This window comes from Episyrphus balteatus, chromosome X, assembly GCF_945859705.1.
Source record: "Episyrphus balteatus chromosome X, idEpiBalt1.1, whole genome shotgun sequence".
NCBI lineage: Eukaryota > Metazoa > Arthropoda > Insecta > Diptera > Syrphidae > Episyrphus > Episyrphus balteatus.
The window spans coordinates 1,551,838-1,568,087 of record NC_079138.1 but is presented as its reverse complement, the minus strand read 5'-3'; the positions used below and the strand labels follow the sequence as shown (position 1 = coordinate 1,568,087).

Here is a 16,250-nt window from a genome sequence, read left to right as displayed (position 1 = left end):
CGGTGAAATTGTCTGAAATTTAAGTATGTTGTTCTCTTGAAGCCCCTGATCAAAGTTGATATGGGCAGAAAGTCGAAAAATGAACAGTTTTTAAGATAACTGGTTTTTACCGATGACTTTCTCAAACCTTTTATAAGGGATAGTAACTCTCTATTTAGTGTTTTGCGCTATTTTTTAGTGGAACTATTGATTTTAAAGGTCGAATCCGAAGTCCATTTTGCCCCATCACGTCAGGTTTTCAAGATAACCTCAAAAAATGTCACAGCCTCAAACAAATTTTTTTTATCTGGCAATGCGACTACGTTAACTATATGTTTTTCGGCTCGCTGAAAACAGATTCGAAGTCTATTTTGCCCTATCACGTCAGGTCTGAGATAACCTAAAAAAATGTATTCGTTTCTTTTTTGAGGTGATCTCGAACAATTTTTTAAGGCTGTTACATTTTTTCAGGCCGAGGGCCACTTCCCATACAAAATGTGCGGGGTCCTTTAATTTAAAAATAAAAAACATTGCATAAAGTACGGAGTTTTCTATCAGAAAGTGAAAAAGTAATTGACCCTCAATTCTCTAAATAGCACGTATTAAGAACCAATTCTTGTTGCATTTCACCGCAGAATAACGGGGTATACTAAAACAAAATCATTAAAGTTCAAATAATAACTTAACAAAAATAACAATTTTTTAGATACATATTGACCCATGTATACATATTTTGCACCCACTTTGCCAAACTTTTTGGTGTCAATTTTGATTTTCAGAAAATCGACTTATGACCAGGTTTTTACTGCAAATACTCCTATGTGCGTCGAGTCGGCAGATATTGCTCGCGTTTTATGGAACGGTAAGTTATATAATTCTACCTCAAGAACTCATTTCTAAACGTTTCCTTTTTTGATTTTCCTTAGAACCCCAACTCAGTATAAAAATGCACTTGGTACACTCTACACTGTTCTACCAATACCAAATACCTAGTAATACACCAAGCCATGATCAGCAGAACAATCGGGGTCCTGCAATTATCTACATCCTACAACAGAGACAGAGCTATGATATGGAAATGTAACCGCAGCAACCATCTGCTTCGTCGAAATATAACCAAAAATCCTAATAACCACTCGACCTTTGTATAAAGAATCTTTACTACTATAATAAAGTAAGATTTTTTAGTTTGTTCGTTAGCAGAGTGGTCGCGAGGGCGCTTTCAATAATAAGAGTAAAGAGATAAGATATATATTTCTGTTTGAAATTTGACATATTTTTTAGTTCGTTCGTTAGCTTACCATTTTGGTGGCGGTCGTTGTTTTTCTCCATGATAGTACTATAAATTGTATATACAAAGCACTCGACCAAGTGTAAATACCATATCAAGTTGGACAGCAGCAGCAATCTGCCTCGTCGAAAAATCTCCAAATTTTGTTGTTCTTTATAGCCTTTTCACACCAGACCTAAAACGCGCTTATTGGCCAAAAAAAATTTGAAATCTTGAAATGCGTTCACTTCGGAAATTTTCAGGTTTTCGTTTGACGTTTTAATTATTTTTATTCTGCTACATTAGAAAGCATCTGCAGTGGTACCATGCCAAAAAAATATTTTGGGACCATTGACTATTATCAACATTTTTTAAATGAACTCTTACCAACAGCTTTCCAAAACTTAACGAGCCCATAGATCAGCCAGCAGGTCTCAAATTCAAAATCCTTCTAAATGTATGTGTTCATGCCATAACATAACATACATTTTTGTTAATTATTTATATTCTATATGAGTCTTAAAAAAAATTGTGCTCTTTGTTCGCACTTTGAGCCTATTAATTTCCTCATTGAAAATGAAATAAAGATATTTTGGTTTTTAAAAATGTCTATATAAATTTCTATATAAGCTAGATTACGAGTTAGGCTAAATTTTACTTTAGTGCTATGAAATATTATTTAGAAATCCATTAGTACTAGCACAATTGCTACTTATAGGCAACTCTTTGGCAATACCTCCCCATTCGAGCTTATAGATACGAGTTCTCCATCGTATCGCAGGATTCCACAGGGCTTGTAAAAATAAATATGGTCCACTTATCTCCCGAAATAACCAACCGATCACAAATTCGAATTTGTGAAAAGGTAATGAACCATTCTAGAAAAATTAAAATAAAATTAAATTATACGATGTTTAAAGAAACTAAAAGAAGCTTATTTTACCTGCACAATAGACAGTAATATATAGTCAGAAAGGAACCACGTCAATATATGAACTAGATAAAAAACTAGAGAATCATAATTGAAGAGCACATTTACAGACCAGGAAGCAAAAGCACCAACAACCATACACTCGGATAGCGGCTCTAGTAGTATTGTAGTTGGGACCATTGCAACACGAAGTTTTGCCCAACGTGTTAGTCGTGCTTGGAAGTTGCTTATATCACAAATACCGCTATTTTGCCAAGCTGGCTGATTACTTATGCGCATTTTCCATCCGTGATCGGTGAAACATTTCGCGATAAAAAAGTCTTCGGCCAGATAACATCCGAATTTTTGTAGACCGCCGACTTCGTCCATGACATTCTTACGAAACAGGCATGACATGCCGGTATGGCAGTTGATACCAAGCAAATCGGCACTGAGGTAGATGCGCGCTTGTACCGTTCCAAAATAAATCTAAAATTAAAAACACATTACATATTTTTAAAAAATTATGAAAGTATAATAATGAGGAAGCAAAGGGCAGGCATGAAAAAACAACGTTTTTAACGATTTCGTACAAAATTACACTTTTTATCGAAAAAAAAAAAAAATTATGTGTAAAAATTTTTCATTGAGTAAAATGTTTACACATAATTGTAAAAATTTTGTTTGCAGTAAATCAATAAGGAAAAAAATCGAAAAAATTCAAATGGATTTTTGTTTTGTTTTGTATTTCATACTTTTTCAAAAGCAGCAGCAAATCCATCGCGATCGCAGGTAAATGGCATTTGATGAACAAGTCCTGTTTTTTCTGTCATGTTTTGTACCATATCCATCAGAGTGTCGTTTTTCACTGTAACGAAAAAAACATGAATATATTTGTATAAAAATTTTCAATATTACAAAATGTCTATAGGGTATGTGCGGTATTTGAGAAACGTGAAAGCTCAATAAAAAATGTCTTTAATTGACTTGCCCAACGTGGGCCAGAAATGGTTCTAATTATAATTTGATGCAATATTTCTAAATGTATTTTATTTTAAATGTCATTGATTTAATGTAATGAATGAACAAAAAAATAATTTGGAGTTACCATGATACTGACACAGATTTATATATAAATAAAAAAAAAACTCACTTTTAATTCCACTATCGGATATCATTATAAATTCATGTTTTGCTGCGGCATAACCTGGAAACATGTTATTTATTTTCGGATTCACGCCAACTTGAGATCCACCAATAAATAAACTAGCATCAATTAATGGATATTTAGCCATTAAAGCTTCAACAATAGGAACAACCGGGTCGGATTTTTCTTCAACGCAAAACAGAAGTTCATACTGCCGTCAAAAAAATCAAAATCAATTTTAAGATCATTAATATAATGCTACTAGTCCAGTCACTATGAGTAAGAAATTAACCTGAAATGGAAAAAATTAAATACCAGAATTTTCGTTAACATATCGTTAGGAGTCTTAATATGAGCCGTTTTTTTTTTTTTTTTTTTTGATAAATGTTACTTTGTATTATTTCTTGTTTGTTTTCAAAATATTAAATGGAATCACAAAATTAAAGAATAAAATAAGTACAACTGAAAAAAAAAAAACGCTTTGGGGTGATTTTTAAAATTTTAATTTTTGTATTATTTCCGACCAATTTTAAGTTTTACATCGAACAAACAGTTCCTTTTTTAAATTGAAAAGGTAATTTTGAAATCTGCGGACTATTTCAGGGCAATATAGATCAACTACATTTGGTACAATAAAGTTGCAGCCTATTGGACTTGTCGAATAACTTTATAGAATATATGCACTAGACACCTCTAGAACATACTAAATATGAGCTCTTAATGTTCATGGGAAGATCCTTCGCTTCGGAGTTTTCTATTTTTACTTAAATTTCATATTAAAAAATCATAATTTTTTTATCAACCGACTTTTTTGCCACTTTCTTTACATATTTTTGTAGCAAACGCTCTTTAAAAAAGACCCCATACATTTGTTTTGTTTATCTTACCGTTTAAAAGATATTCCAGGTCCAAAGTTTGTGAAACTCATTAAAATTTGGTTTTCTATTCTTAATTGTATGACATATTGAAAAATGGAAACAGATTGCCCCACAAAAAAAAGGTCCATAACTTTTTTCATTATTCTAACCATTTGAAAGATATCCGAAGTTAAAAAAAAATTATAACATTTTTTACTTTTTCAAACTTTGGACCTCGAATATCTTTTTAATGCAACGGTAAACGAAAAAAGTGTATGATGTGGTGTATATAATGCTGTAGAGCGCTCGATTTCCAAAAATATGTAAAGAAATTTGCTAAAAAGTCGATCGATGTAAAAATGAAAAACTGCGAGGCGGGGCATCTTCCCATCAATATTAATGGGAAGATGCTTACAGATTAAGAGTTTTACAAACCAAAACGTTTTATCCAGTTGTATTGAAATAGAAAGAATATTAGTTAAGAATACCGAACGAAGCTCCTGCACAGACTCGTTGAAACTTATTTATATTAAAAGTGATCCTACCTAACAACGAGTAAAAGAAATTTCTGGTATGTAAGTGTTGTTCCAATAAAAATGCAAGATTTCAAATGTGCTTAAGATGATGTAAATTGAAAAATAAACAATTTTTGTGTTTAAATTTCATAAATTCAATGAAATAAAAAAATTTCCTATGCTATTTAAGGAAAAAAAAACTATATGGGAGTGAGGAGAAAATCTTCCATCGTTTAAACGGTAGGAGCAATTTTCACACAAATTGACTTCAAACGTCACATAAAAATATTTTTACACAATGGCAATACCTAATATATTAAGATATACATTTTTAAAGAGCCAAAAGTTCATTCCGTTCATTCTGTTAAGTTAAAATCAAGTAAATGGGATGATGTTTTTTTTTTTTTTGAAAATGGTCCTCAAACTCAATTTTTTTCAATTTTACCTGTCTTTTTTTTAACTTTTTCGTAATAAAATATTAATTCACTTTTCAAAGCTTTTTGGACTAATAATTCGGCTTATTTTGGAATAAGGCTTTTGTTTTAATATATTTAACTCAGTAGAATTTATTTGTATCAATTTAAACAATGCACGACATACCTACTATCTTGCTTATGATTTTTTACTATAATCAAGGTTTGGAAAAGCTCTATGAAGAAATAATGAACAAGGGAACTTGTCTTGCTTATCTATTGTTATGAAAACCACAAATTCAACAGTGTTGAGCTTTCGAATTGTGTTTAACTGAATTTGAAACTCTACATTTTTATAGAATGAAGATTATTTGCCTAGCATTAACTTTAAAAATCAAATTTCTCTTAATTGTTCAGACGATTATCGTTTTCAAAATTAAGCAACAAGAAACCAGTATACATAATAAAGGAATGAATACTTCATACGCTTTGTTATAGAAAACTTAGCTTTTACTAATTTAAATCTTGCGTTTTTATTAGAACACTCTTTATTTTTTTTCTAATTTCAAATTATAACTTCGATATACAGTAGCGAGCAAAAAAAATGCAAACCAAAAAGTTTTAAAGAGTTTTGAACAAGAACTAAGTAACCAAATAAGGCATATTGAAACTGTTTTATTTTCATTAAACAGAGTCAATTCGTTCAATATTTTACTCCAAAAACATTATTTGGTCAAAAGTCTACTTTTATATGCGTTTTTAGACGAGCAAAAAAATGCAAATGTTTTTATTGTTTGCATTTTTTTTGCTCGCTACTGTATACTTACAACTGGATAGTCCATTGTGAAAAACGTTTCTAAATTGTGTTCTAAATTTGGATCGGAGCCCATTAATGGTTTAAGAATGGAAACTCCTGGCCATGGTGTTTCTAGTGGATAGTTGGAGGATTTTCTTTGAAATTTAAATTTCCTGAAAAGAAAAAGAAAAAATTAAAAAATAAAATATCAACAACAAAATCCAAAAATGTAGTTTAGTGAAATAGTAATTTGATGTGGAAAGTTCTGGTATGATTCTGTTTAGTGACTTATTTACTGTTATTTGGGCTGCTTAACACTTATCTTAAGTTGTCCAAAAAATATTCAAGACAATAAAAAAAAAAAGAATGGGAGAGAAGATTGATAAGATTGAAGATTGAAGATTGATTTGTTAATTTTATTTAATCGCTTCTCGTACTAATCTTGGAACATAGAATCTCTCCGTGGCAATTGATTTAGCTTTATCAAATCTGATAAAATGATCATTATTATAAGCTAAATGCTCACATATTGCAGATTTTGTAACCTGGTTGTTTTGTATGGCCTTAATGTGTTCATTCAATTGAGTTTTTATGCTTTGATTTGTTTCTCCAATATAGAATGAGCCACAACTACAGGGCACAGAATATACTCCTGGATTCTGTAGGAGAATTTTATGTTTTGGAGACCGCAGAATTTGCCAAGATTAGTACGAGAAGCGATTGAAATAAAATTGCACACAAATTTCAACCGTGATCAAAGTTTCAATCTGTTTGGTGCGTGGGATCCGTTGCTACATAGATTAACCCCTTGTAGCCCCATGTGACATTTCTATAACAAACCGAAAAAGATCGCCCAAAAGCTGTGAAAAAACATATTTTTATTCTTTTAAAGCTTCTTACATAATCTTTAAGAATTGCTTTATCGAAATAATGCGCCATATTTCTAATAAATAGCACCAATAGTTTTTAATTGGCAGTTAATGTTGAAAGTTTGGCTTTTTTGGAAAACAAGCAAATTTATGTAAAAACTACGAAATTCAAAAAAAAATATTTTTCGTGCATAAACTAACGGGGTTTTATTTTTGGATTTTAGGAATGCGCCTAAAAATAAATATTAGATAGCTTTTTGTTTGAATTTTTGCATTTATATACAAAAATAAATTATTTAAACTTTTTTTTTACTGCGTAAATTTCGAAATAACTAATTTATTGAATTTTTAAAAAAATACGTGTTTTATTATAGCTAAAGCCCTTTCGATTGACATTATTAATTTTAAAATTTACGATGTTGGGTTACAAAGGGTTAAAACAAAACAAAAATCAAACAATCGAACAAGCTGATGCTGTAAGTTTTGTCTGCTCTCAAGCTTACATAAACGCACAACAACAATTAACAGCACAACAAATAATAACAGATCAATTACAACAACAATCAAAATCTCAAATGTAATTGCCACAACAGTCAACACACCGGTACAATTTACGTAGAAGAGAATGAAGACAAAGAAGACCCAACAACCACCCACATTCAATTAATTTGAATTACAAAAAAATCGCGGTGTCCGTTAAGTTAATTAAATTAATATGTGTAATCGCGAATATAATAGTTTAAAATCTAAAAAGATGATTATTATGTCATAAATCCCACGGGTGGCTTCCAGGCCGGGGGATAAAGAAAATAATGCTGCTGAGGTAGGGTTCGAACCTCTAGGTTAGCAGTCAAGCATTACATCCACTGCACCTTTGCCATCCGCAGTATTCTGAACGAAAAACAGGACAATAGTTGATTTTGTTTAAATCAAAATTTTAAAATAAATTCTTTGCAAAACAGACGGTTAATATACATGGATTCATATGATGCACTTCTTTTGTTTTTTTTGTGTAAGGTTTATGGCGTGACAAAAAAGTTTAAAGTCAACATTTGATTTACTTGCATTTTTCTTGTAATTTGTGGTTATTTGATGAGTATTGTTTGAAATAGATTGATAGCGGGTGTGCTTTTAAACATAAAACGTTCAAATGGAATATTAAATTGTAGATATTGAATAATAATTAAAGAGTAGTTACGGTAATATAAAATTTTGTTTTGTTGGTTTAAATGACAGTGGGAAAAGAGTCTGCCACATATATGTAGATATAATGTGTTGCTTTGTTTAAAAGGCTTAGTATTTTTGTACAGTATACCTTGCCATTCAGCTCCGATTCTTAGGTTTATGGTAACTTTGACTATTCTTTAAATCCAATTCAGAACATTTGCGTGCGATTTTTGCGAAACAAAATTTATTTGCGAATGAGTTTTAACTTTTAGTAAAAATCACTCATACGTCCTACGTTTTTTTTTTTTGTAATATTATGTGTTCTATGTTGTTGAATTATTTTATGTGAATTGTTTTTGTGTTCTATTGAAAGCAATATAGTGTGAATATTTAGTTCAACTTCAAAATTATAAGCCTAAAGTGTCTAAGCTTCTATAAGATTTTAAGACAATGTTTTTTTATAAGCAAATTGTTAAAAACAATATTTATTGTAAAAATTACTGTGCGACGGGTGCAACTATGTTAATCATATGTTTTTTGGGTTGAAACCGACCTGGGGGTGTGACTAGGTAAATAATATGTTTTTTGGGTGGAATCCGAAGTTTATTTTACTGCAAAAAGTCAGATCTTTGAGATAACCTCAAAAAAAAAGTAATAGCCACTCAAAAAAAAAGTTCTGATGGGGGTGCGGCTACGTAAATGATATGTTTTTCGGGTCGCTGAAATTGAATCCGAAGTCCATTTCATCTCATCACGTCAACCTCAAAGTACTTAAAAGATGTTTTGTTCTGGTTCAGGGTGTCTCTGAACATTTTTCGAAGTTACCCAGAAAACCTGCCTCGAAACGGACTTCGGGTTCAGTTTCAGCGACCAAAGAGTTTTCCCAATTTTTCAAGTAGCCTTGGGCTTACAACAAAATTAAATAAAGGTAACACTGAAAGAGAATGAGTATAATAGTTCTTCAATCTAAACATGTAAACATGTTTTGAATCAGAAAATTTGCTTTTCCAATCTAAATACTAGTTCAATAGGTAAGACTTTTTGGTTTTGTTCGTGCATTTTTATCTTTTAATTTTTTTTTTTTTTTTAAAATGGACTTCAACTTTTGTACTCTCAACTCAAAACATTCCTCATACAATGTTATTACTAGTACAATAATTATTTTTTCGTTTTTGGTGTGTAAATAGAAAATATCAAAACTTTTGTAATTTTTTCGTGAAAAAAAAATAAAAAAAAAGTTACTCCGGGAACAAAGGGTTAAGACCACAGGCGGATCACTAGCGTAAAGCAGTTTCGTGGTAGAATTGTGATACCCTCGACATCGAGATCAAAATAGTGCCGAATAAAAGGAAGCAGATAACATACGTAAGTTATATTTATTTATTTTATTGTAGTTCGATAATATTTACACTTAGATATGTGTTTATTTAAGATATATAGAAAATTAAATTCTTTACAGCTTCAAAATAAATTTAAATAATAATATGAAAATAATTTAAATGAAAAACAAAAATAAATCAAGGGAAAACCTAGAAGAAAAAAACCCTTATATCATACTTAAAAATTAAAAATTGCACTTAAACCAAAATGCGATAATAAACAAAATATCTAATTTATAAGATTAAGAATGGGCTCATTATCAAAATAAGAGCATCTTCTATAGGCTGGAAAATAGTTTTGAATATCATACATACATATATATTTATATTTTTTTTTTCAGTATGCTTATCTTATTATGATTAATTTTTTAGTTTAAAGGCAATTTGTAGAACATTCAAATACAAGCATTTTTTACTATGGAAGTTGGGCCTTAAGTGTTGCGGTCATTTTTAAATATTTTTTTTTATTTTGAGCCCTGCCCTCCTTTAGGTTAGGTTAGACACACTTAGACCCTTATGGATCCATTGGGATACCACAAAAGACTAGCAAGTTAGAAACTCATTAGCCGAACCATTCGGAGCTTCTTATGAATAAGGATAAACTTTGAACGTCCGTTTTCACTAGATCACTAGTGTCCTCGTTGAAGCATTCTTTTTAAATTCAACAAACCCTTTGAACGTTTCAAGTCTTTACTAGGCCATATTTGTTTAGTTGCTAGAAAAGTATTACTCGGAGTCCATCTAAGGTTGGTTTTCTTTAAAGCGTCCTGCTTTAACATAAGTTTACATGTAGCGATAGGTATTCCTATATTGTTCCTTCCTGCTATATTCATTCAACTTTTTAATAGCCTTCCTATTAACTTAAAAACTGAACGAAACTTAAATACATTTAAATTTTTTATTAAAACCTCTTTTAAAAAATATTGCTTACTTTTTATTTATTATTTAAGTATAAAATGTTATTGTTAAAGAGTTTTTTAAACTAATAAATAAAATTAAAAAAAAAAATCCGAAAAAATACTTGACCCAGGGCCCCCAAACGTCTAGCTGCGGCACTGCTCAACAGTTTCATATTTCAAAAGAAATATTTATGAGTAAGTACCTATTCGTTTCAGCAAGTGACAGGGCCGGATTTAGGGAAGGGCAGCAGGGGCGACAGCCCTGGGCCCCCACAAAACGGGGGCCCCCACATCTTAAAAAAAAATCAAATTCCAATAAGTAAACATTGCACAAAAAATAAATAAAACCCAAAGAATACCTATGCATAATTGTCGACATAAAGACAAAGGTGGCATCATCACCAATATACATAGGTACTAGATACAAATTTCGGTTTGAGGAATAAAAATTCAGATCAAGAACAAAAATACAGGACCGGACACGATGATCATTATCTTCAAAGTAGAATTGCAATATTCTCGGTCCCAAATAGGACGAACATTAAATTTCAAATAAAAAAAAAAAATTTAATTGATTAAAAATTCAAAAACTTTATTTTCTTCCATATTAAATGGATAACAATATTGGGCCATATTTATAGACGCTCTCTAAGCTGCTTCTAAGAAAAACTGGAATTTATATTAATCAAATAACATTGGATAAACCAAAATCTAATATAAACTTGGTCTAAAAACGACTATGAATACGCACCATTATGTTTAGCAATAGTATTTGCCTTAAGCTGTCTTAACATTTTCGAAAATATGAAGAAAAAAGTCTCTCAAAAGAATAATAATATTTAGAGGTGCCTATTTCTGATTTTCTATTTTCCATATAAATAACATGGGAAAAATAATTACAAAAAAGCATTGTAAAAACTAACATAAATATGATTCTTATAGTAAATTGAGTGCTCTACAAAAAATCTTCAAGACATTTTTTCATAAAATGAACCCCACTGAAGTTATTCAAACTTAAAGTTCAAAATCTATAAAATTATGACTTTTATTTCGTATACATTTCGTTGTTATTTAAAAAAATTGAAATTTGTTTGCTCGAAACTGCTTATATGGTTGTAATTAAATACAAAAAAAATATTCCCAAAGTTTGAAGTCTCTAACATAATAATTCTAGCCCATGCCTTTAAGCGGTTGAAGTTTCTTATAAGAATAACAAGGGATTGCGGACCTTGTCCGATCAGTTTTGAATTCCCGCCAAACTATTTGTTTCAAAAACTCGAAGCCTAACAGACTTAAATCTTATAGTTGTACCGTAAAACCGGGTGACTTTGGCACGTTTTCAAATTCAAATGTGAATAACTTCTGCAATAATTTATTTTTTTTAATGAAGATTTCAACCAATTTACCTACTTCGCTCATTCTATAGGTATGATTAATCTTGAAGAAATCTGTCGAACAGTTCTATAGATAAATGCCAAAATATGGGTGGCCAAAGTCACCCTCCATTCCGAGTGACTTTGGCCGGTAGGACGTTTGCTATATTTCCAGTTCAACTACAAGTAGCACGTCATTCTAACCCAGCCCAAATGAAAAAGCAGATTTTTAAAACATGTGGGTATTTTTTTTTTATTTTCGTACACAGAATTGTCGGTTTTTATTTGATTAAAAAAAAAAAACAAAAAATTAAAATTAGCATAAATTTTGATATCCTTCAACGGATATGGAAAAAAATAGTCTATCTCTGCGGTCAACCATTGGAACAGGAAGTTTCTTCTCCAGATCACTTTTGGTGACTTGAGCAACGTCTTTTTTCTCTGAAGCTGTACCCAGCACCTCTTCGCAGGAATGACACTGTAACCTCATCGTTATCAACATTTAAGATACAGCCGAAGTAAAATGTTATTTTAGAAGCCTAGGAAACACATCTTTCGGCACTGTTTTGTTTTCGAGTTTGCCATCTTATACGCTGTTAAGGTCTTCATCCATAATATTTTAAGAGGCCGAAAGAAGGCTACGTCTAGTGGTTGAGCTGCCAAATGTTGATATGTATGATCTGATAACATTTTAATTATATTGCCAAATATCAGTTTTGTCAATATATACCAATATATAAAAACAAAGTCTAGTTCAAAAATTAAGAGGGTGACTTTGGCCACCCGGCCAAAGTCACCCTACCATATGGCATTTTTTATAAAAAAAATTAAAATTAATTTATTATGAAATAGTTGCAATGGTAGAATAAAAGTAATTCAACTTGCAAAACAATACACATATCGGAGTTAAAGTCATTTTGCAATCCTATTTCTGCAACATGTTCAAACCATCCAACATTTTCAGGTGTTTTTTTTTTTTAGCATTTTTAAGAAAACTAAATTTTAGTATAAATTAATATCTAATTTTAATTAAATAAAGCTAGTATGATCACTTTTTAATTCATCAAATTATACGAATTTACAAAGAAACTTGGAAAAAATCAAACAAGTCCTTCATATATTAACAATTTTTTAAAAAAGTGTCCATGTCAAAGTCAAAGTCACCCGCCAGGCCAAAATCACCCGGTTCTACCGGTAGCTATCATTCAGATTTTTTTTTAGATTTCTAACTGTTACAATTTTGAAGATTCAGTTCGGTAAAGAAAACCATTTTTTTTTAGTCTTTTTGGAAAAAGTAATTCTTTACATTTTAAATGTCAAAAAAAATTTAAATAAAAAAAAACAAACAACTATATGGATTTAGTCTATTAGGTTTCGAGTTTTTGAAAAAGAAAAGTTGCCCCAAAATGACACAGCCTAATTTGCATAGTTCTACATTGCAAGAAATTCCATGTTTTAAGTACCTAAAATTTATTGATAAAATAGAATTGAAAGTTAAAAAACAGGACTGGTTCAAAGTCATGTTTGAATCACAAATTCACTCCTTTTAACGATAGTTTACTTCGATTCAAAATGAATTATTTAAAATGTTGGTCCAAAATAAATGTTCATTTTACTTGGTAAATAAATTATAAAGGAGAGAGGGCCCCCCCACTTTTTTGTTATCCCGGGGCCTCTACACCTTTAAATCCGGCCCTGGCAAAGCGGTTTGAGACTTTGACTTCATTTTAATTTGTATTCGAAATTCTGACTCTTGGGTTGTAATTGGGAGTTGGGATACCAAATTCCTAGACTACCCACCTATAACCAATCATCATCAAAATTCTAATAGGTTTGTCATCATCTTAATCATTTAAACCCCACCCATTTAATGTTTTTATCTTTATCTTTTCTATAAATTTTTAGTCATATTATTTACGAGAAATTTCTCAGTATAATCAAATTACTCATATATTTTTTTTAATAAGAATTGTAAAAAAAAACAACTTACCCATATCCATATATGATGGCTAGTAGATGTATACACCAAGTTCCGCACCAAAATATTAAAAATAAAAATGCGAAACCATAAAGCGAATAAATAATTGGTGACATGTTAATTATAATATATCTAATCTTCTTAATTTTCTTTTCATTTGCGAGTAATTATAAAATAAATCTTTCACTTATGAAGTTGAGAAGTTTCTTTCTTTTACTCCTTCGTCGCCACCGTCAGAATTAGATTTAGAAGGAAATCCATTTATATTTGATATTTTTTGTTTACAAATTATGTTTATAGAGACTCTATTATGGCATTCGCAATCGAGTTCCGTCCCGTCCGGATTTAGTTAAGTAGCAGCCAAGTCAAGCCAAGAAAAACAAAAGTTAGAGCTGAAGATGTGAAATTCCGGGGGGGGAAAAAAAATATAATACAATAGTAGTTACGTTTACGACGAATAATAGTATAGCTTTATAAAGAAGCGCGATCGTTAATGCTAAAAAGCTAAAAGTCCTAACTCAAATGGTGTTTGTGCTAGATTCAGGTAGATCCACACCTTAGATTGGAGGCTATCTTTTCTTATTATAATAATGGCACATATTGGGTTTGATAACAACTTAGTTCGGCTTTGAGTTGTTCGTGTACATTTTGTGAAGATGGAAATTGCCATTGGCAATGTCAGAGTATTGTATCACACAAATAAGGTCATCGGAATTATATTTTATTGCTTTCTTTTTTATTTTGGTTTGATTTGGTTACACATTGGACTTATTATAACAAATTTTGGACACAATGGCTTTTTTAATCAGATTTGTTGTATTTTTTTTTATGATTTCTCTTTTCAACTTTTTCAACCACAATTATCCTATAAATTTATTATAAAATTATATTAATAAATCATGTGACAAATTAACAGTGAAAAACACACAAATTACAAACAACACACATCAAAAAATTATATCGTAATAAATTTTGAACGACGACGGCGTTCATGTTCACTCACATGTGAGCTAATCAGAATTTCGCACAGCTGTCAGTACTAAACGAACAAAAAAAAAAAATCTTCTAAAGTAGGTGAAAACCAAAAAAAAAACTGTTTTTATATTTAAAAAAAATTTCATACAAATGGATTTTTGGTGTTTTTTTGTTAGCTTTTTAATATTATGTCTAAAAATCGAAAACATATAATAATTAAAATACATCTGTATTGCAGTATTTATTTAAATAAGTGTGAAATTTTTTTGATTTTCACCTAGTTTAAAATGTCAAAATCGAAACCGTAAAGAGAAAGAGAAGACAAGGACAAATTTTCGAAATTCCCAATTGGGATTTTTACCTAGACGTCAAATTCAAGTAGGAAATTCAAAATATAACAAAAATCAAAGAATTGTGTTGTTGTTTCTGGTTAGTAAAAAGAGAAATGAAAAAGATGTAAATGCGCAAGATCTCTATTTTGTTCGCCCTGTTTATAGGGCGATTTGAATCCGAATTGAATCAGAATTTAGGTCTATATATACCTGGGTCGAATTGAATCGGGGGATGATGTGCGTTCTTTTTCAAACGATAGACAACTATGGTTATGTCAAAAAATATTAGAAATTGTTGGGTGTTTTACAAATCATTTTAGAACGATTTATTAGCCGTTTTTTATTATCACTTGATCCATGTAGATCATTAATTAAAACGTATTACAACAACTACATGAGATCTTGCAAGATCACGATTCGTGATCCTGATGAAAAGCAAGATCTCATATGTAGTTGTTGTAATACGATTTAATAAATGATCTATATGGATCAAGTGATAATAAAAAAACTGCTATTAGGTGTGTTTTTTATTGCCACCGGTCTTAACTGAAAACAAAAAAAAAAAACACATCAGGGCTTAACCCGAAGTATTGGCAGCACTGTATATTGAGTGCCAGTTGTACAAACGTGGTTCAGCCTCAGATCAAGAATTAAACCCACCGATTACGGTGGATTAGCTGTGGATCAAATTTGGTTGAAGCATGGACTTAGCAATTTGAACATAATTAGACCTTAAAGCCTGGTACGCTGCTCGCCCTAAATTTTAGCTCCCATACAAATTATCGAAAATTTTTAGCCGAGCTAAAATGAGTCCCATACAAATTATCGATAACTTGTATGGGAATTTTATCTCGGCTAAAATTTAGCGCGAGCAGCGTACCAGGCTTAAACCAGTGCTAAAACCTCAACTTTTTCACCGAATTCAGATGATAAAAGTTGCTGAACCACGAATTAAATATTTGTACAACTAGTCCTGAATATTCCGAAAACAGCAGACACAACAAAAATATAAAGTTGTCATATGTTTCGCATTTTGTAATTCTAAACGTCAGTTTCACGTTTGCAAGCAAATTCTAAGCAATTTATGAAAAAAATTTGTTGGCAGCACAAATTTAAAACTGTTCAAAAAGTAAAGCCCAAAAAATTCTCCGGGCTAAACAACTAAGATCAAGAGGCTCAAGTGTTCTTGTATTTAACAGTTAAGCCCGGTGTTAGTAAAAAAAACACCTTATATGGCCCTACATTTCCATTTTACTCACATTTACAACTTTTTGTGCATGAACACAAAATCGAAGGAGAAATCGTGTTAAATATACCAATACATATGCAATCGGCTCCGCGGGACCGTTTTTGTTGTCGTGTTCGAACTCACTTCGGAGCCGATTCGGACC

The 16,250-nt window shown here is 30.9% G+C and overlaps 1 protein-coding gene across 1 annotated transcript; it reads right to left on the bottom strand.

Moving 5' to 3' along the window:
* Window positions 1-1,839: 1,839 nt before the first annotated feature.
* Window positions 1,840-14,514, bottom strand: LOC129920595 (ceramide glucosyltransferase). The gene is made up of 6 exons (XM_056001976.1): window positions 13,565-14,514; window positions 5,919-6,060; window positions 3,313-3,517; window positions 2,915-3,027; window positions 2,193-2,648; window positions 1,840-2,127 (listed from the first exon to the last, which is right to left on the bottom strand). The coding sequence occupies exons 1-6, from the start codon at window positions 13,666-13,668 to the stop codon at window positions 1,915-1,917; spliced, it is 1,233 nt and encodes a 410-aa protein (XP_055857951.1). The 5' UTR covers window positions 13,669-14,514; the 3' UTR covers window positions 1,840-1,914.
* Between the last annotated feature and the right edge of the window lie 1,736 nt (window positions 14,515-16,250).